This window comes from Plasmodium knowlesi (assembly GCF_000006355.2).
Source record: "Plasmodium knowlesi strain H genome assembly, chromosome: 14".
NCBI lineage: Eukaryota > Apicomplexa > Aconoidasida > Haemosporida > Plasmodiidae > Plasmodium > Plasmodium knowlesi.
Window position 1 is genome coordinate 1,849,430 of NC_011915.2, and position 20,859 is coordinate 1,870,288.

Sequence of the window (20,859 nt, forward strand, 5' to 3'; positions counted from 1 at the left end):
AGTTGCCCCTGTCATACTAGTACGCCTATTTTGTAAGAAAACCGAGAGGTGAAAAGCCTACGCCAAGGGGAGGGGTGACAGAGGAGACTCAGAAGGAGAGACGCGTAGAAAGCTTATTCCCCTCGATCGGCACCCCAGACGGGGCCTCCGCATTTCCCGCCATAAAAGCATATACACACAGACCACGCGGAGTCAGACGTGGGCGAACGCTTCTCTACACAGAGGAATATCAGCATCGCAGAAGCGCATAGGCTCATCTCTTCGTCGACTTTCCTTCCTAGCGGTACCAACCTTCCCCCGAAGAACCCCCCCCCCCCCCCCATAGGTAGACAAGATGGTGGATGACGAGGAGCTAAAGAGGCTCAGGTTCGTCCTGAGCAAAAAGGTGGGGCGAATAAAATACTTTTTTTCGTACATGTTCTACAAAATATTCAGCCATTTTTATAACAAGAAAAATAAAAAACGAGAAAGGTTTGTAAATATACATGGAAGGACGAGTCCCCAATTTTTCTGTGACAATAAAATTAGGAGTACAAAGTACACAGTAATCACATTTATTCCTCTCTTTTTATTTTACCAATTCTCGGATTTTTTAAATTTATTTTATTTGTGTGTTTCTTTGCTACAAATAATTCCGATATTCAACACTGGATATGTGTTCACCTTTGTGGCCCCATTAATTTTCATCATTCTTGTAAGTCTAATCAACGAAGTGGTTGACGATTTGAAGCGGTTTATAAAGGACCTTGAGAATAACAACGAAATTTATTACACCCTTTTGGAGAACGGGAATTTCGAAAAAATATACTCCAAGGATATAAAAGTCGGAGATATCATTTTGATAAAATCCAAGCAGAGAGCCCCGGCGGATTGTATTTTGTTACGTAATTTAAGTAAAAATGAAGAATATACTTTTAAGGTGGAGGAGAAGAAATTTTTCGGCAGTATAAAATTGAACAAAAATTCCAACGTGTACAACAAAATTAACAAGAACTACTACCATTTTAATAAAAATATTGATAACGAATTGATTGATGATCGATATAACGAGTCAAACAACAACTTGAGCGAAACGAGCAATCATCAACTCTTTAGTGAAAATGAAAAATCTCTAAACGGAGCGAAAGAAAAAAAATTTCTTTTAAAAGACAAGCCAGAGAAAAGTGGTCATAAAAATGATATGAACAGTTCAGGCGAATTAGCTAATTTTGAAAAGAAAAAAAAAAAAAAAAAAAAAAAAAAGAAAAAGAAATTAAAGAATAGAAATTTAAAAAACAAAGACGCAGGTGCAGGTGGATCGACCGAAACGGCCAATTATACGTATGTCAAAACGGACAAAATTGATGGTGAAACGGACTGGAAAATTAAGTACCCAATTAGCATCTTCCAAAATTTAAAAAAGTTGAAAGATTTCTTCACCATTGATATTCTGTTCATCCTGGAGCAGCCCAAAAATGACATTTATAAAATTGAGGGTTCTTTCGTCATATTCAAGTATAACCCGCATGGCGACTTCCAGAAGGAAGAAAACAATAACACCATGGGAATGAGTGACAACCCGTTGATGAACTATTCCTTCGACATGATCAGGGACGGGGAGGTCGACTTGGAGCGCGGCAATCGCGGCGGAGTGGCCAAGGCGGGTGAGCCCGCATACGGTGAGGAGGACAACGATGACGATGATGATGACGACGAAGACGATGATGATGATGAGGAAGATGATGAAGACGATGATGATGACGGCGAGGATGATGAGGATGAACGCCGAAAGGAACTCGAATTGGAAAACGTTGCTGACGGCAATGAAAAAGGAGTGCATCATAAGGGCTATGTAAATTTGGCGGAAAAGGACACAGACTACGTGTACAGCAATAACAGGAAGGAAAAAAAGATGAACAATGAAATGGTGAAATTCAACGACCTGGAAAAGGGAGCAGTTGTAGGAGTAGGTGGCTCAGGAGGTACTATGTCGGGTCAAAACAGAGGAGTTATTGAAAATTATAACTGCACAAAAAATAATGCAAAAAAAAGTGGAAACTATGTTGCAGAGACGAGCATGTGTAGTGTCTTTAATAATGAAGACAATTTCAATTTTTACAATGTCAGCTATAGAAAGAAATTAACTTACGACAACTTTATTCTTTTTAACTCTGTGATTACGAGTTCAGATGTGCTTTGTTTAGTTATTTACACCGGAAGTGATACAAGAGTGAATATGAGTACACAGATTAGCAAAATAAAAAGAGGAATGATAGACAATAAGTTGAATATGATAACGTTATTTTTGTTTTTAATTCTCGCGTTATTCTCCATGTACATGTGTACGGTGAAGTTGAATAATCTGTGGTACTTGAATTTTATTCGTTTCGTTTTGCTGTTCTCATCCGTCATCCCTATATCTTTAAGTGTTAATTTAAATATCGCTAAAATTTATTACACTTTGGTGATTCAGAAGGATAAGGAAATCGAAACCACAATTATAAAGAACAGCGCAATTATAGAAAACTTTGGTGATGTGGACTACATTTTCACGGACAAGACGGGAACACTCACAGAAAATGTAATGGTCCTTAAAGTTATACATATCGGCTTGGATGTTATCCATGCGGAAAATGAAAAGAATAATATGCTACAGGGAAATATGGAAAATAAAGGGAAAGGAAATTTCAACAAGCATATGCTATCATACGACTTGGATGATTTAAACGAAGATGTGGATGGCTCGTCTTTTTACTTAGGATCCAACTACTCGAAGAACGAACGAAGGAATAAGTACAGTGGAAACAAAAATGAACTGTCAGCCTTGAGGCAACTAAACAAAACAGTGAACCCTATGGATCGTATCAATATTCTCCATGATGAGGAAAACATTGATGAAGAGAATTTGGATTATGAAAATTTTGATTTCGGAAATTTTAATGAACATTCGGCAGGCTCCAAATCAGGCTTTTCTCAGAATAACTACCGAAGTGCAAACTTAAAACCTTTCAAGCAGAACAGCTTGGCTATGAGTACGAGCGTATCAGGGGGAGGTTTGGGACAGAGGAGGAACGACATTCATAAAAAGAACTCTGTTCATTTGGAGAAGAAGAAAAAAGTGGAACAAATGGTGGACGAATTTTTGAAGTACAAGTTGGATCCCCTAGATTATTACAATGACAATGTGGAAGATGTAGAGTTCTTGAAGAAGCACCGTGTATTCCAGACATTTTTGTCTTTCCTTATATGCAACAATATAAGAACTCTGGCAAAGGAGAGCAACAATGACGGAGATTCCAACGGTAGTGTAAATGGCACTGCAAATGGTAGTGCAAATGACAGTACAAATGCCAGTGCCAACGGTGGGGATAGCAAAGAAAAGGATAAGGTAAAGAAAAAAAAGGGGGAGAAGGAAACAGACACACAGAAAAATTTCTACTACATATTAAAAGTTAATCGAAAAAATAAGAAGGAAAATAAAAAGAAGAAAGAGAAACATATGGATAGTAGTAGTGGAGCCTTTTCTTATGACAAAAAGAATTTGGAGTCTAACAGTTCCGAAGATTCTGAAACATTTTCACACTCGGATGTGAGTTATCAATGTTCCTCTCCAGACGAGTTGGCGTTCCTAAAATATGCTACCAACTGTGGCTTCATCTTGAGGAAGAAAACTGCCAGCAGGATAGAAATAAAATATAAAAACCTAGTCATGGAGTACGACATTCTGTTGCACATCCCATTCTCATCCGAAACAAAGCGAATGAGTATTTTCGTGCGCAACGTGAAGAATAGAAACATTTACTTCTTCATTAAAGGGGCAGATAACATTTTAATAAAGAAGTGTCATGAGAAGTATAAAACATTCATTTATGAAGAGAGTGATCATCTGTCCAACTTGGGTCTGCGTGTCCTGGTGCATGGGTTTTTAAACATAGAGGAGCAGTTCTTCCATACCTTCTCCAATTTGTACAACAAGAATAAAGATGTCAAGGGGCAATTGGAGAATATTTTGGACTACGTCGAGAAGAACATCAAGGTTCTGGCCATAACAGGTGTGGAGGACAAGTTGCAGGAGGTGAGTTGAGCGCGGCGCGGGGGAAGAGCACTTGGCGTTTTTTTTCTGCCACCTTCTCGTTCGAATATGTTACCATTGTAATGTGTTGTTCAGTTCATTTTTTCCCCCCTTTGCACACGCAAATATGTATATACATCCATGCATATGTGAATACATGCATACACACATACATGCGTATATACATGCGTACATGCATACGTGCAATCTGCAGGGCGTGGGAAAGACCATTGAGATGCTCTACAACAGTGGAATCAAGGTGTGGGTTCTAACCGGAGACAAAATAGAAACAGCCATCTGCATCTGCAAGAACGCCAACATTAAGAAGAAGAAGCATAACATATACATATTCAGGCACGAAAATATTAAGAGCACCTCCAACCTCATAAGAGACTTTAACTCCATCTTAAGTAACATAGATTCGTATGTTCTCTTCTTTGACAACATTATAATTCAAAACTGTATCAAGTACATTCCTAATGCGTTCGTGGATTTTGCGGCGAATGCGCGAGCAGTGGTAAGCTATATATACATAATCCTGTGCGTCACAATAACATGGGTATTTTTGTGCACCTTTACTTTTTCCATGGCAGTTGTTCATATTTTCTTTTTATCATGTTGATTTTTTTTTTTCATACCGCCAATAGGTTTGTTGCAGGTGTAGCCCTATCGAGAAGAAAGAAATTGCTCTTCTAATAAAAACCATTAGGAGGAAGAAAATCCTGTGCATCGGAGATGGAGGAAATGACGTGGCCATGATCCAGGCCGCGGACATTGGCATTGGTGTTTTAGGAAAAGAAGGAAAACAAGTTGTGCACGACAGTGATATAATTGTCTCAAAGTTTAAGAACATAAAGAAGCTCATTCTGTACTATGGAAACAACACCTTTTTGCAAACCTCATCTCTTTGCTCTTTTCTGATACACAGGGGATTCGTCCTCACCTACCTACAGTTTATTTACAGCTACATTTTTTTCAGCATACCGGTGTCTATCTTTCAGGTGAGTTTACGTTCCGGAGAGGCTTTCATCCCCTTTGCACTTTTTCCAATGTGCATATATGTCCATATGCAGTTTCTTCATTTGCACTTTTTCCAATGTGCATATATGTCCATATGCAATTTCGTCATTTTCACTTTTTCCAATGTGCATTTTTCTCGTCGCATATCCCCCCCCCCCCCCCCCCCCCCCCTTAGGGATGGTTGCAAATTGGCTACACGACATATTACACCACAGCGCCATTTCTGTCTCTTCTGTTGGATGTGAAAATAAAAAAGAACTTGATATACCTGTACCCGGAAATATACAAAAATAAAAAGCACAAGAGAAAGCTGGATTTGAAGTCATTCTTTATCATTGTGTGGATTTCCATTTTCCAGGTACTTCCCGATGGGCTTCGCGCACCGACTGTGCATGCACCATTATTGCGGAGACAACGCCACACCATACATTATTCTTGCGAATTATTCTTTACTACCTCTTTCCATTTGCAGGGTACCGTGGTCATGCTCGGGGCGTTGAAGTTGTTCAACGATAACTATAATAACCTCATTAACATATCCTTTTCGTCTCTCATCGTTTTGGAGATAATGAACATTCACCTGGAGGTGGAGTCATGGTAAGTGCCCACAGGGGGGTGACCAGTACGCCGACAACGCCTTCGCGTGCACACATATATATATATATATATATATATATATATATATATATGCCTACTTATATTCGTACAACGTGCATTTTATACTTGGCCCTTTTGGAATCGTTGTACCTTCCCCCGTACAGGCACCCGTTGATGATATCAGCCAACATCTGCTCCTTCATCGTCTACATCTTTTCGATGTTTATCCTGAGGAACTATTTCGACATCATGCAAATTATGTCGGTCATGTTTTGGTACAAAGTTATATTGATCGTCCTGTTCGCGTGGCTTCCTTTTTTCATAATTAAAAAGGTAAAGAATATTTTAACACCCTCTCAGTTTTTCAAGCTCGCCTGAGACAGTAACGAGCAGCCACTTTTTTGGAGTGACCAAGTTTCGAATATTGCAACGCGGTAAAAAGTTTATCAACGTTGAAGTCTTCACAAGGATAGACGTATTCAAAACAGCCAAAATGGATGAAAAAAAAAAAAAAAAAAAAAAAAAAAAAAAAAAAAACACAAATACTCCAGGATGATGATTGCCCTCTATGGACTAAACCGAAAAAATATACATTCCACTTCTTTACAAGCCTGTAAGATGGAGATGTTGTAAAGGGGGAGAATTCACGTAATATGTTTAACACATTGGTTTTGGAAGCTTTTACTCATGGAAAGTTCCCATGTGCACAGAGATATAAAGCATTTGCAACGCCCCAATTTGTCTGTATTTTTGTTTAAAAACAGTGGCAAAGAAAAAAAGAAAAAAATAAAGTGGGAATGTACTTACCGTAATTAAGTCGTTCGATGGGCATCCCATGTAGGAGCTAAAGGCCTTGATGAGGAGGCACATCATTGTGCTCAGGTGCTCTGCAGAAAGAGGAAGTGTGTGATGGGGGTGCGGTGAAGATGCCCGCAAGAGTGCAAATTGCTATGGCTGTTGCGTTAATGTCATTATTACGTGTATATGTGTGCACCTTTTTTGAGCGCGCACATATTATTTTTTCTCTCATTCATTTTTCTCTCATTCATTCTTCTCTCGTTCATTTTTCTCTCATTTTAAAGCCTCGCTCGTTGCATGTTGCATGTTGCATGTTGCATGTTGCATGTTGCATGTTGCATGTTGCATGTTGCATGTTGCATGTTGCATGTTGCATGTTGCATGTTGCATGTTGCATGTTGCATGTTGCATGTTGCATGTTGCATGTTGCATGTTGCCTTTTTTTTTTTTTTTTTCTGTCTTAACGCCGAACCTAAATTCCTAGGCAGATTTTTATTGTATAAAGGGATAAACGCATTTGCCGAATGGTAATTAAAATTTTTTAAGTAGGACGTATTTTGGTGTGTGAGGATGGAGCTGTATCCGGCCTGTAGGGGTAAGGTATAAGAAATGGAAAAACATTATTTGGGAGGTCTTTGTGGCAAGCATAGTAGTGTGTATGTATTGTGTATGCATGTATATATGTATATATACGCATGTATGTATGTATTGTGTGCAAATATCGCCATTGTCACAGTCACAACTGAGGTGATAATACGAATGATCAATCCACCTTACCATGATAAAGGAATCCACGTCATTGGGGGAGACCAGCATGTTGTCCCCAACCCAAGGAAAGGAATGTCTATACCTCCTCGAAATGTATCTTTGTTTTACATTTTTTATGAACAACTTATTTCTCTTATAAATTTGCACAACCTTTCTCACTTCCAGATCGTAGGGATAAATATCATTGCAGATGGTATTCACGATAAAATTATTCCCGTCAAAAATTCCCTTCCTATTAATATATTTATTTTTTCGTACATATTTTCTTGTAAATTTTCCAAAAATATTTTTATACATGGAGCATTTATAATCATACATGAGGAAGTTATTTGTCTTATCATAAATTGCGTAAGATGTCCGTTTAATATTTTGATCGTATTGCATTTTTTTTATCAATTTTTTATAAATTTTTTTAAACTTTCTGTCATTTTTCGTTATGTACTTTGAAAGTTCATCTTTCTTGAGTGGGAAAAATAAGTTATGCATGGTTTGGGAAACTGCAGGGCCTGAAGAACTGTCATTTTTTATTTCGTCTTTTTTATGCATCTCCCTTTCCAGTTGGCTAATCTCAGTCTGCTCATCGATAATATACACCGGTTTGTGCAGGTAGAATGAGCAAACCGTGTATGAATTTTGGTTCACAGATTCTGCTTCACTGTCTGCACTGCTTTCATAACAGTCGGAGAACTGAGATGTGGTACTTTCGTCATGGTCAATAATGTCTGGGACATTTGCCTCTTGTATGCGTAGCATTTCCTTTTGTTCTATTTGTATATTTTCCAGGAGATTGTCGTCCTCCCAAAATTGGTTCATCATGCTCCTTATGTTATCTTCTTCCTGGGGGGCACTTTCCCTGTCGTGCTCCTCATCGCCTTGCAGGTCATCATGCTGGTCGTCATGCTGGTCATCATGCTGGTCGTCATGCTGGTCGTCATGCTGGTCGTCATGCTGGTCGTCGTCATAGTGTTCACCTTGCAGATCACCTTGCGGATTACCTTGGTGGGCGCCTTCGCTTCCATCCAGTTCTTCACGCAAGGGATCATCTCCCTCACCAGCCAAAAGTAGATCATCATTCAGACAAAAGAATTCGTCCGACTGCGATTTGTTTTCACTCCCCTCCTTATATGTATCGGGGGCGTCATCTCCACCGAAATCGAGCCTAGCCGAATCTCCCCCCTGTTCCAGCGCATTTACTTCTTCTCCTTCCCACAGCATACCTGCATTTTCTCCTTGTTCCAGCGCATTTACTTCTTCTCCTTCCCACAGCATACCTGCATTTTCTCCTTGTTCCAGAACATTTACTTCTTCTCCTTCCCACAGCATACCTGCATTTTCTCCTTGTTCCAGAACATTTACTTCTTCTCCTTCCCACAGCATACCTGCATTTTCTCCCTGTTCCAAAACATTTACTTCTTCTCCTTCCCACAGCATACCTGCATCTTCTCCCTGTTCGAACACATCTAGTTCTTTCCCTCCTGCCTTCGCCGCCTCTGTACCTTCCAAATAATAATCCCTAAACTTGTCGGTATAAAGAATGTCGACGAATTCGTTTAGAGCACTTTTGTCGTAAGTCTCCGAATAGTAGTTTGTGTGTGTGGAAAATTCTCTGTACACGATGTAGTTAAATTCCAAGGGTGTTTTCTTTATGTACTTCCCGTAAGTGATAGAGTCATTCTTCAGGAGGATCTCATTATTCAGAGAATTTAAAATAATGTTGTACAGGTTGATTGTTTCTGAGGGTGTTGAGAAGGGTTGGGCAATTTCCGTGTCCAGGTATTCACGCTGGCACTTGTCATATATGCGCTTTACTTTCTTCGAATGCCTTCTACATTTGGACGGTCTGTCTTGTTTGGATGGTTTGTCACATTTGGATGGTCTGCCACGTTTGAAGTGACTATCACCCTCGTTGCCGCGATGTTTGCCAATCTTGTCGATACCTACCTTCCGTCCAACCTTCCTTGCCATCTTGCGTCCACCCCTGCTACCCCCCACGCTCATGTAATTCATACTCGCATTTCTGCTTCCGTTCCAACTTGCACAGTGACTCCCCACGACACTCATGTTGCGACTGGTGCTACTGCTCGCCACGTGCGAACCTCCATACAGGTTACTCTGGCTGTCCCGCTCAACTTGATCCACGCACAGATCATACATTTCAAGGTGTTTCTTACTGACGCAGTCGTCATTTACATCCTTGTCGTTCTGTATCAACGTGCCGTCTGCACCTTCCGGCATTTCAGCGACTTCAGTCATTTCCCTTATCTGTGAGTTCTTCCTTGGTCTGGAGCGCCTAGACCCTCCTACTTCCTGAGAAGCCCTTTTCTCCTTCTCAATAACTGAAAGTAGATTCGTTTCATCATCCCTAAACAGGTAATATTGCAAACTGGAATGATTCCCCTTTTCGGTGTGCACAAGTTGACCCCTGTAGGAGCGATTTTCCGAAGGGTTAGATAAACGTTTGGACAAAGGTGCTGCTTTACTTTCTAATTTACTCCTCACAAGTGACTGTTTTTCCCCTTGCTTTGGTTTCTTTGATCTCCGTTCGGATGGTTGAATCGCAAGGACATTGTGTGTGATGGACAAGGGGTTAAAATTTCGAACGCGTTGCAGGAAAATCTCGTCCTCATTATCCTCATCTTCTTCAATGATGTTTTCTCTAGAAAAAAGTTTATTCATTCCACTTGTAAAGAGCATTTTTTTTAATCCCTCCTTTGGGTTGCGCCCGCTTCGTATTGTATCCTCCAGAAGGGAGATATTTCGTATTTCACGACTCTGCTTGGAAAAGGAGGTACTGCACCTACGGTTGATTTTTTCAAAAAATTTATTTATTTTATCATCATCGATATTGTTCTTCTCGTCGTCTGAAAATTTGACGTTCATTCCGGTGTAACTCTCCATCATGGAATTGTGCGAATCATTGTACTTTTCTTTTTTTTTCTTTTTTCCTTTTCTTCTTCTTGTATTTGAAACAGTCACTTCGCTTTTGTTGTCCTCCTCCTCTGGGGGGGTCACTTCGCTTGACTCCTTCCCCGGGACGTCGAACACGCTTTCGATTTCTCCAAACAAATCTGGGTCTATCTGTGACAGGTTCTCATCAGTCTGAGTTCTATCCTGGCTGATATTCGTTTCGTGTCGGCGAATCTGTTGCTGTGTATGCTCTCCCCCGGTTTCACTTGGATCTTCCAAACCCAGTTTATCCCGCTCCTGGATAATAACCCTGCTCTCTTTCTTCATACCCTCCACAGACAAAACAGTATGAAGTGTGTTAAAGTAACTGCATAAGGAGAGTTTAAATTTGGAGCACAGTAGTTGAATATCCTTTGAGTAGTATATACTACCTAGCAAGGAAAATGGATTGACGTAGAATCCTCTAAAACGTATGAAATGGAAAATATTTTCTGCATTTTTTCTTTTCTTTATATTTTTGAAGATCTGCTCAATTGTACTGACAGCGAAGGTAGATAGGAATTGCAGCAAGTGTTGGTCTACCTTGAAGTAGTTCAAATAATTCGCTACTTTTACAAATAGGGAAGGGAAATACCTTATGGAGAAAAGGTACATGATTCTGGGAACATGACTGATTGGATAGGCTAGACACGAAAAAAAGAAGTAAGTGTATTTCTGCGTGCGAACAACATTCTGCACGTATCTGATCTTATGTATTTGTTTCTTCTTCACATGATCATATATCGTTTTATTTTTTTTTTTTATGTAATCATTTTTTAATCTCAGTGTGAAGCTGTTTACATGGGGTCGAAATTCAAAATGGGAATTTTTGTTCAGGCTGTAATTTATCATAGAATTATCATACTTATCACTTTTGTCGACCTCCGCTTTTAGGGAAGCGTCGTTTGCCTTGAAGAAGATGTTGTCGTTGTAGATGCAGATGTGGGGTTTTGCATGTAATCGTTTTGTAAACTTGCCTGAGCATTTTCGCATCTTTTTTCTCATCACGACATTGGAGAGATGCGCATTTGTGCTACCCTTAACTTTGCTTGGGGGTTCTCCCCCCGTAGGAAAGGGAACAGTAACCCTAGTAGAACCCCCCATTAGGCCCGCATTATAATCGTTTGGTCTATTATGAATAAGCAAGAAGGGGTCGTACATGTTGAGGTTGCTATACCATTCGAATAGGCGCCTGTAAATGGGTACCCCCCAGACACCCCCCTCATCCAAGTTGTTCAAACAGGTACTCATCTTATTAAGAACGTTTGCAAATATTCTGTAACATTCGTGTATAATGGTGGCATCACGGCGATTATATTCGGATTCCTTGAAAAAGTATCCGAATTTGTTCAACTCACAAAACTCATTCTTTTCTATGGCAATGTTTAGTTGCATTTGATTTTTTCTAAAATATTTTTTAAGATCACGATATGTTTGATTCTTTTTCATTTGGAGAGGATACATGGAATCGGTTTTGTAGGAGTCTACATCTGTTGAGAGGTAAAGAAATTCATCTTCCTCTGTTGGGGTGTCACTTGGATCGTTTCCATCGGGGTTTCCTTCTTTCATGTTCCTTTCCGTGGAGTGCTTTCCTCTCCTTTGTAGATGCCCCCCTGTGATCGTGTCTCCATTTGAATCATTCATTTTGAGTTTGGCAAAAATTTCCTGAGCGAAGTAGAAAATCTCCTCTTTTAGGTTCTCCTTGGAGAAAATATGAGCGCATCGCTTTTCTAGGTAGCTAATAAGGTGTCCATCTAAAGGAACAGTACTAAAAAGGGATTTCATCTTTGTGCATAATTTACAATTAATCATGTTGATGAAGTCTATCGCTTCTGCTACTCTTGGTTCCTTAAGCAAAAATGGTTCTTCAAAGGTAACTAATGATTTAATTGGATCTTCTTTACCTAGGATGCTACAGGGACAATTTTTTATTTTTGAATCTATTTCATAGACCATAGATGTTAACACACTGCACCTTTTCATGAACTTTGTTGGTGCGCTGTATTTTACTATCTTCGGAGGTTTTGCAGAGGAGTCTGTTACCTTTTTTCTTCCTCTCGTTTCTTTTTTGATTTCTGGTGGAAACAGTGATGCGAAGGGGATCGAAGAACAGACACTGACACTGCTACTGGCATTTGCAGCATTCTTCGTGGTGGTTTTGATACTATATCTCATTTTGTAAAATTCCTTTTCCATATTCAGCTCCAATTTGTTGCGAAGACGATTGGCATTTCTGATAAGAATGAGTTGTTTATTATTGTTGATGAAATTGTCCAGAACGATGGAATAGGCGATCTTCTGCAGGGGGGTTGTCATGGAGGAAGTTTGTCTCATCTGAGGTCTACTCCCCTTTCTCTTGTGTACTCTGGAAGGCTTCTCTCCACTAGGGTGGCAGATATCCTCCATCTCTGGAGGCTGCCTACCCTCCTGCCATAATTCACTAATTACTATTTCATTTGTTAGATTGAAAAAAATAATTCTATTGAGAAGAAGCTCATTTGTACCCCAAAAGGGGCACTGCAAATTTCTGGCAAATTTTTCGTAAATTTTCGAAAGATCCACCAAGTTTATCCATTTCATATATTTTGAACATTCATGTTTTCTGTTCCTCCAAGGGGATAATGTGGATTGAAATTGCTTATCCCAAGAAATGGAGGTTGCATTCGTTTTTCCTCCATCTGAGGAAGGATAATTTTCCAAAATTTTTTTTTTTTTTTCACCAAAATGGATACACCTACTACTGAGGTCACAGAAGGAGACGAACATCCCTTCCTCGGATGCCAAAAATATGTTCCTCTTTCCACGTAGGATAAATCTAAACAGTTGCACATAATTTATTATTTTATTTTTCATGAGAAGAGAATTTTTATTCGATTTTTGATTCCATCTGAAGAGATTGGGTAGGAATGAATAGAGTATCCGTCTTGCTAAAGAATTATTGATGTATAGTTCGCTGCGTGATAAAAGGTTCCTTTTGAACAAGTTGGTGCAGTAACTTAGGTAGTAGAGGAGAAATACATCTCGGGGACGGGGGATAATTCTTCTAACTTTTTTAAAATATTTAAAAAGTTTAACCATATGGTGAAATCCTATGTCGGGTTCTATGTTATAGCAGGTGCTTTGGAAAAAGTTGTACATCGCATCGTTATCCTCCGATCGTCCCAGCTGATTACACGCTTGCCCTTGCACATCCGCAATCGCTTTATACTTTAAAATGTCGATGAGATGTGTGTTATTTAGAACATTGTAATTTTTACTCATCAAGAAATGGATCCATTCGTTTATAACGTCTGATCCGTCATGGTGGAGGAAGTAGACGCCACTTTCTTCTGTCCTGTTCCACGGAGAGCTGTTATCACAGAAGAGGTAGGGTATTGACATTTTTTTCTTCTGCATATTTAGAATTAGAGTTAGATACTTGGATAGAACACGGTGTGTGTTTCTGCTCCGTTTGGGTGAGCCAATAATAGGGTAACTTCCACCTTTCTTGGCTCCTCCACATGAGGGATATACGGACAACACAGTCACGACATCGACCAAGCTAGACAAGCCGCACCTCTCAATCGGTTCGAAGTATTGATCGAGGCAAGTGGCATATTTTCCCCTGACGAGGTTTAGGGTTCCCTCAAAGCTGAGACTAAAAAATTTCACATTTCTAACGATTATGTGGAATAGATTTTTGCGTGTGAGAGGGAAAACATAGGAATGGATATAATCATCATCCATGTAGGTATTCCTAATAATACCATGTATGGTATTTAGTGCATTTTTCATTTTCTTCTTCATCGTCTCTTTAACCACATTCAGGTTGAAGACATTATAAATCAGATTGTTCAGATATTCACAATAACCCCCCAAAAATATGTTATATAAATGAGCAAAGGTTTCCTGTCTTTTACCGATATCTCCTCTGTATGGTTCCTTCTTATAATATATAAGAGAAGTATTGTTAATAAATAATGCACCTGGACAGTATTTGAAATATGAAGGAATTTTAAATTTCGTTCTGTACAGGACACTGTAGAGCTCAAAGACGAAAAATAATCCCTTAAAATTGTGCGAAAATTTATTCTTTCTTTTTGTATATTTGTTTCTGAAAAAACAATTAAACTGTTTTGCATGTATATATTCTTTATGTTTCATCATGAGGAGAAAATAATGGAGCATATTTGTAACTTGAGTGAAGCATTTGAGAAATTCCTTTATGGTATGTTTTATCTGATAATATAAAAAGAGAGTGTCGTATATGTTCCATGTTTTGATGATAAGTACGTTTAGAGTGTCCACCATGAATTGGCATTCCCGCAAACACTTCAACATGCTGTGGTACTCTAACATGGCGTAGCGGAAGAAAAGAAATTCATATTTCTTTGAATGTATTAAATGTCTTTGCTTAATTATTTGTGATTTGTCATCTGCAATCTCCTTTGCATCCTCTCCATTGATATCTTTGCTCTGTTTTTTCAGTGCGCGATACAGATTTTTTTCCCTTCGCGTAAGGCTATTCGCCTTGAACTGCTCTATCGTTTCTCCGTTGAAGTTTACAAATTGGTCTTTCTCCTTCTCAGTCCCGTTCCCGCCGGGGTGGTTACCAAGTGTGCTATTGTTTCGACTATCGATATCACTACCATTTCCCATGGGTGACTCACCACTTCTGTCCTTCCCTCCCCCCTTAGCTGTATCCCCATCCACATTTGAGTTGAAGATCCCGGAGGAGTTATTCCCCATATGGAACTTCTCACATGTACCTTTCCTTCGCCAACATGATAACATTTTGAGAAGAACAAACCATTCGGATGCATCTTCACGGAGTTCATTGCATGGTTGTGCCTCGCGAGGGGGTAATTTACATTCGTCCATCACGCTACGAATTGCGCTATAAAAAAGTAACTTTTTCAAGTCGAAATTAAAATTCGCTAAATGTTGAGGGCTTCTGCTTAGGCATAGCGATTGGAACAATCTCTCTTTCATTTTATGGAACTTTCTTTCAAGGGGAGATAGATTCTTAGGGGGAGGATCTAAGAACTCCTTGCAACAATATGGGTTCTGATATACAACCAAAGTTTCTGAAATAGCAACTGGCTTCTTTTCATATCTACTTCTTTTCTTACCAGAACCTGAATAGCTTTCTTGATTACTAATATTAATGAGTATCATGCGTTGTTTATTGAGATTCAAATATGTTTCTTTATGATTCACACTTCCTTGCTTGTTAATAATCGTCTTCTTCACATTTTTTTTGTTGTCCTTGCGTGTAACGGTAGAGGAGGGGTTACCTTCTAGAGCTACGTGAGAAATGTACTGTTCTTCATCGTCCATCTCGTCGGAGGAACTACATGAAGCACCAAGATTCATGTCCGGGAGAGAGTACACGCTTGTATCACGAGAGTTAAACCTTCTGTAATTAAAAAACAATTTCATAATGCTTGGTATGGGGACAAAATAAAAATTCCTTTTCTGGATGGACGATTTAAAGTGTATTCTCCTAATAGGCACTGGGGGGTTTGTTTTCCTTTTACTTTTCCTTCCTCTCTGGGTGGGCTTCTTCCCTACAGATGCCTCCTCAAATATTATCTCTCTATAATATTTACCATAGGCACTTCCACGCTTGTGGGCATTATTACTGTCACAGTCGCTACCATCCGTAGAATATTCCTGAGCGAAAAAATGTTCCAGTTCCTTCTCTCCATGACCATTTTGCTCTCCATCGTTGGGGCGAAAGGAGAACACCTCGTCAGATGTGTCCGTTGTGTCAGATGTGTCAGACTCGTCGGTAAAGATTTCACTGTAGTGGTCATAGGCGTGATCGGTGTGGCTCCCTTCCCTGGAGCCTTTCCTTAAACTTTCACCCATTAAGCTTCCATCATCGAGTGGGAGAACTTCATCCCCGTTGCTCCCACCATGTTTTGTCCTCTTGGCCCTTGGCCCCCCTTTCGGAAAATCCAATTGTCCAGACGATTCGGATAACTTCCGTTTTTTTCCATGGTGGCGACTTCCTAGACTTATTGGCTCCTCTTCCTTACCCGTTTTGTGCTTATCCCTTCTGAGTGAAGCTTTGATTTGTCTGTGGAGGGTACTACCCACGGGGTGTTCCCCTATAGACGCGTCTTGATCGGCTTGATCATCCCGCTTGGTTCGTTGCTTAGTTCGTTGCTTAGATCCTTGCTTAGATCCTTGCTTAGTTCGTTTCGTAGTTCCATGCTTGGTACCTTGCTTAGTTCGTTGCTTTCCCCCCGCGTGAGAACCCCCTTGGAGATTACCACCATTGTAAAAATGCACCGCCTGTGGCATATGGCAGTGGTAATGGTTGGCGCGGTGGAAACTCTCAAACTTGTCTGGAACGAACATGTTTTGAAAACTGAAGAAGTCGCAACTTAACATGGGGTAGTAGAACTTGCAGGCAGTGAGAACACAAGCAGCCGCCATGCTATAAAACCTTTTCTTCTCCACAGAAATGGGAGACTTGAAGGTAATAAAAAAGGTACAGATAAATTTCTGACGATAGAAGTAGTTTAATTTATTGTAAACGTTATAATTGACTTGTCCAGTGTTCCGATGAATATATTTTTTTTTTCGTAAAATTTTTTTTTTAAAATAAATTTCCTTCTTCATTAAGTAGAGAATGTATCTGTTAACTTCTTTCTTAGAAAAGATAGGCGCGCTTTTCCCCGAATAGAATTCACTGAAATCCTTAAGGATATGTTTGAAGGAGTAAAAATTATTTAATTCTGAATGCATATCGTCATATTGATTGCTGTATACATTAAAAAGGAACTTATAAAACCTGTACTTGAAAATATTCATGTGAAGAAGCTTCATAGAATAGATTTGCACAAAATTTGGCAACTGAAATTTAAAGACCAAGTCATTAATTTGGTTGTACAAATCTATAATCAAAGTAGAATTAAAAAGTGGTATTTCATTTACCCACTTTGATTTAGTAAAGTAGGTAATAATGCTGTTGATTTTTTTTAGATGCTTGATATTTTTAAAGTAGGTAATATTATGAGGGTGTGTTTTTTTTTTTTTTCCTTGGTTCGCCTTAATTTCGTTTTGCTCTTCAGGTGTGAAATGTTTATTCGTGTGTTCATAATTGTGCATGCATAGAAAAGGTACGCCAGTTTTCAGATTTCTTAAAAAGAAAGATTTCTTTATTTCTGAAAAATTTGTGTTCTTCAAGGGGAAAGAATAAATAGAAGATTCATCCTTGTATATTTTTTGTAACAGTTCTGGAACGTTGTTAAAAATTTTGTACAGGTTAAAGTTGTCCAAGTTAATGTAGTTAGTCATATTATGAGGAAGGCAATGAATCTGTAACCTCCTCATGGAGTAGTATAACAGATAGAAGAGTAAGTCGAAGGAGAAATTGTACGAAAATTTGTAAGTCTCATCATCTATCAAATATTGCCTGTAATCTTTTAAAAAAAAATTAACATATTCGCTATAAACATGTTTTATCGTCATGGTTCTAAATTTACTTAGGTTGGAAATGTACAGAAACTTTTCGTATAGTCCATCAAAAATGTACGAATCGATGAGGTATCTATCGGGAATATATAGCATTTCTTGATTTTCTGATTTCAAATTTTCATTCTCCATCTGTCTTAATATGGACCCCTTGACGAAAATTTCAATTTTACTGTAATTCTTTTCTGCCTTTTTTAGCCCATTATCGTAATAGTGCTTTTCTATCGTTATGCTTTTTTCCCGTTTTATGTTATTTATGTATTCCAGTTTTTTGTATACCGTTCGTATGCTCGTGACGACTGAGGCATTGGGTGGACCGCTTGTGCTTCCGACGCTAGTACCTCCTACATTTGTACCTTGGCCCTTGATTGCCTTGTCTGTCGTTGCCCCTTCGTCCATTGGTGGTGCCTCTACTACTGTCTCCGCTTGAAGGAAAGCAAAACCTTCCTTGCCTCCACCGGGGGAGGGTACACCTGTACGCGAAGGATATACATCGTTCACGTCATACTCTGGGATAAAGTCGTTTATTTGGTTTATGAGAGGAGATGTCTGACTGAGCAGATCTGTATCATTTTCCCTTTGATCTTGTCTGCTCAGTGTATTTTTACCCTCTTGAGCGCCCCTTTTTTTCTGCGCATTTTTTTTCTTCAACTTCTCATCATCCGACAGAGTTTCAATCCTCACGGCGTGTTTGTTCTGCAGGACACCCTTCCCGATCGTTTTCCTCAATTCAACGTACCTTTGATAATTTTTCAAAACCTTTTCTACATCCTCAGCGGAACGTTTGTTCTTTTTATAGGCTGCGCTTTCTTTCTCCAGTTGATCAGTTTTTAGCATTTCGACAAGGGCATTCTGTTCGTCTTCCACTCCGAAGCCTTCTTCATATAGCCCTTCCAGTTGGCTGGGCTCCACTTGATCGAGCTGCACTTGGTATCCTGGTTCCCCCTTGGGACCAATGAATTCGGAGAACTCTCCTCCTAGACTTATATTATCCCTCAGGGATTCAACAACAGAGGAATGCTCATCGCCACTGGGTAGTGCCGCTTTTTTGAGTAGGCCACTGCTTAAAGGAGCACCCATGGATGATTGCTCCATTTTAATCTCCTCGAAAAATGGCACCTCGCTCATTTCTAAATCAAAGCTATCAGCTGACTTATCCTTCACTTGGGTAGCCTCGTCGAAGGGACTGCTTTCCTGGAGATGAAACTCCTGAGGGTCGTTGCTCTGCTGGGTTAAAATATCCTCTTGTGTGGGGGAATTACTTTCACTCGTTTCCTTTTCACTGGTGGGGATATATGGACCTGTGGTCAGGCCCAAAGAAGGGGGCAACATATAATCGTATTCTCCTTTGAACACTTGTATTATATCGTAGAAGGACAAAAATTCAATGTCGCATTTTTTCCTTAACTCTTCGTGGAAGTAATATAGAAAATCATGTTGGTAGAATAAGTCGATAACATTTGTATGGTTAATGGATCTGTTCATATAATTTGTCGATACATTGGGGTCGATTGGTCTGAATAGTTTTTTATGTTTAAGTAACTGGTTGATTATGAAGGAGGAGCAGAAATGGTACACTCGTTCTCCTTGCGCGTAATTTTCTTCTTGGATGAAATTCTCCACATCTTTTGGGGTCTGTGTGTCTTCAGGGATAGTCGCCCTGTTTGGAGTTTTTTCCTTGCCAATGTGATCTGCTACCTGGTCAAGCTGGTCAAGCTGGTCAAGCTGGTCAAACTGGTCAAGCTGGTCAAGCTGGTCAAACTGGTCAAACTGGCCAAACTGGTCAAATTGACCGAATTGGTTAACTTCATTTAGATGGTCCACCTGATTTGCATGGTCCACCTGATTTGCTTGGCCCACCTGATTTGCATGGTCTACCTGATTTGTACGGTCCACGTGGGCAAGTTGATCCGTCTGGTCCAAATCTGGAAAGTTCGCCAAGTTGAACATTCCATCCCCATCACCCATTTCCTGGACATCAAAATCTTCGAAATTGTTGCCAAAATTGTTAGGCCTGGGTGGTGCCTCCATCAGCTGGTGATCAGGAAGGATGCCTTCTCCCTGCGTCTTCCCGTGAGGAACATATCCCGGTGGATTTCCACTTCCTCCTTGGGTAGTGAAAACATTTGAAATGACAAAATGATTATGACCATCTTGGTCAAGTTCTTCCTCCTCCTTGGTCAATTTGGACTTGCGAATATTATGAATGATTTCATTAATTTTTAGAAAGTTTTCCTTGTTGTTTTTTTCGCTATCTAAAAGGGCAGTCTGTTTGTATATTTTTAACAGTTTGACATCGGATCTTTTAGATACTTCACTTTTTCTGGGGAGGAATTCCAGTGATTTTCCAATATCGTTCATAATTTTTTTTTGTATGATGAAAAAGTAGGATAACTTACTGAGTCCCATTTTTTTAATTACATTTTTAATCCCTTTAATGATGTTCTCATTTTTTAAAATGTGTCCAGCTATATCTTCCAGCTTCTGTGCCCGAATAACTTCGAAGACGGATTTGACTGAATCCTTCGCATCCCCCATTGGGATGTATACATTTGAATTCATTATATTTACCTTTAATAGGTAGAACCATATTTTCTTTACTTCATCGTATAGGAGAAGAGGCAAATGATGCTCCGTGATAAAGACGTACATAAAGTTGAGTAACACTTTCTGGTACTTTACAAAAAATTCATCATTTTCTTTGAACACGTAATTTTTAATCCTGCTTATTATTTTATCATTTTTGTAAAGCTTTTTCAGAACTTCGTAAAAATCTTTCTCAAGGTACGCTTTATTTACATGCTCATCTATTTCTTGTTCTGCATATTCATCTTCGAACTGTTCTTGTTGAATTTCGTTCACATAGTTGCATTCGTTGCACACTACCTGGGCCTCCTCTACTCGGAAGCTCGTCGACCCGCAGATCACGCACTTGAGATTCTCCATCTTCCTGGCCACGTAGCTGTTACGGATTAGATGTGTTAAATATGTATGAGGAGGGGATACGTGTTCTCCTCTGACATTTGCCTAGGATGATGATACACCCTTTTGTTTTTTCTCCTTTTTAGGGCCAACCGAATCGACTCGCTCTTCTACAATTGATCTCCCCAGTATCCCCAGTATGAAAAAAAGCCTACACAAATGGGTATGCTATTTAGCATAATTCTCCCTATGAGTAATACTCTCCTTTTTTTTTTTACACAAAATGGAAA

The 20,859-nt window shown here is 39.4% G+C and overlaps 2 protein-coding genes across 2 annotated transcripts; one reads left to right on the forward strand and one right to left on the reverse strand.

Moving 5' to 3' along the window:
• Positions 1-334: 334 nt before the first annotated feature.
• PKNH_1442600 (phospholipid-transporting ATPase, putative) lies at positions 335-6,046 on the forward strand (the record flags this gene model as incomplete). The annotated part of the gene is made up of 6 exons (XM_039113669.1): positions 335-4,054; positions 4,266-4,568; positions 4,699-5,052; positions 5,247-5,429; positions 5,544-5,668; positions 5,833-6,046. The coding sequence occupies 6 exons, from the start codon at positions 335-337 to the stop codon at positions 6,044-6,046; spliced, it is 4,899 nt and encodes a 1,632-aa protein (XP_038970039.1).
• Positions 6,047-6,234: 188 nt separating this feature from the next.
• PKNH_1442700 (conserved Plasmodium protein, unknown function) lies at positions 6,235-20,593 on the reverse strand (the record flags this gene model as incomplete). Its single annotated transcript, XM_002262268.1, has 4 exons — positions 6,235-6,279; positions 6,476-6,555; positions 6,939-7,053; positions 7,244-20,593. The coding sequence occupies 4 exons, from the start codon at positions 20,591-20,593 to the stop codon at positions 6,235-6,237; spliced, it is 13,590 nt and encodes a 4,529-aa protein (XP_002262304.1).
• Between the last annotated feature and the right edge of the window lie 266 nt (positions 20,594-20,859).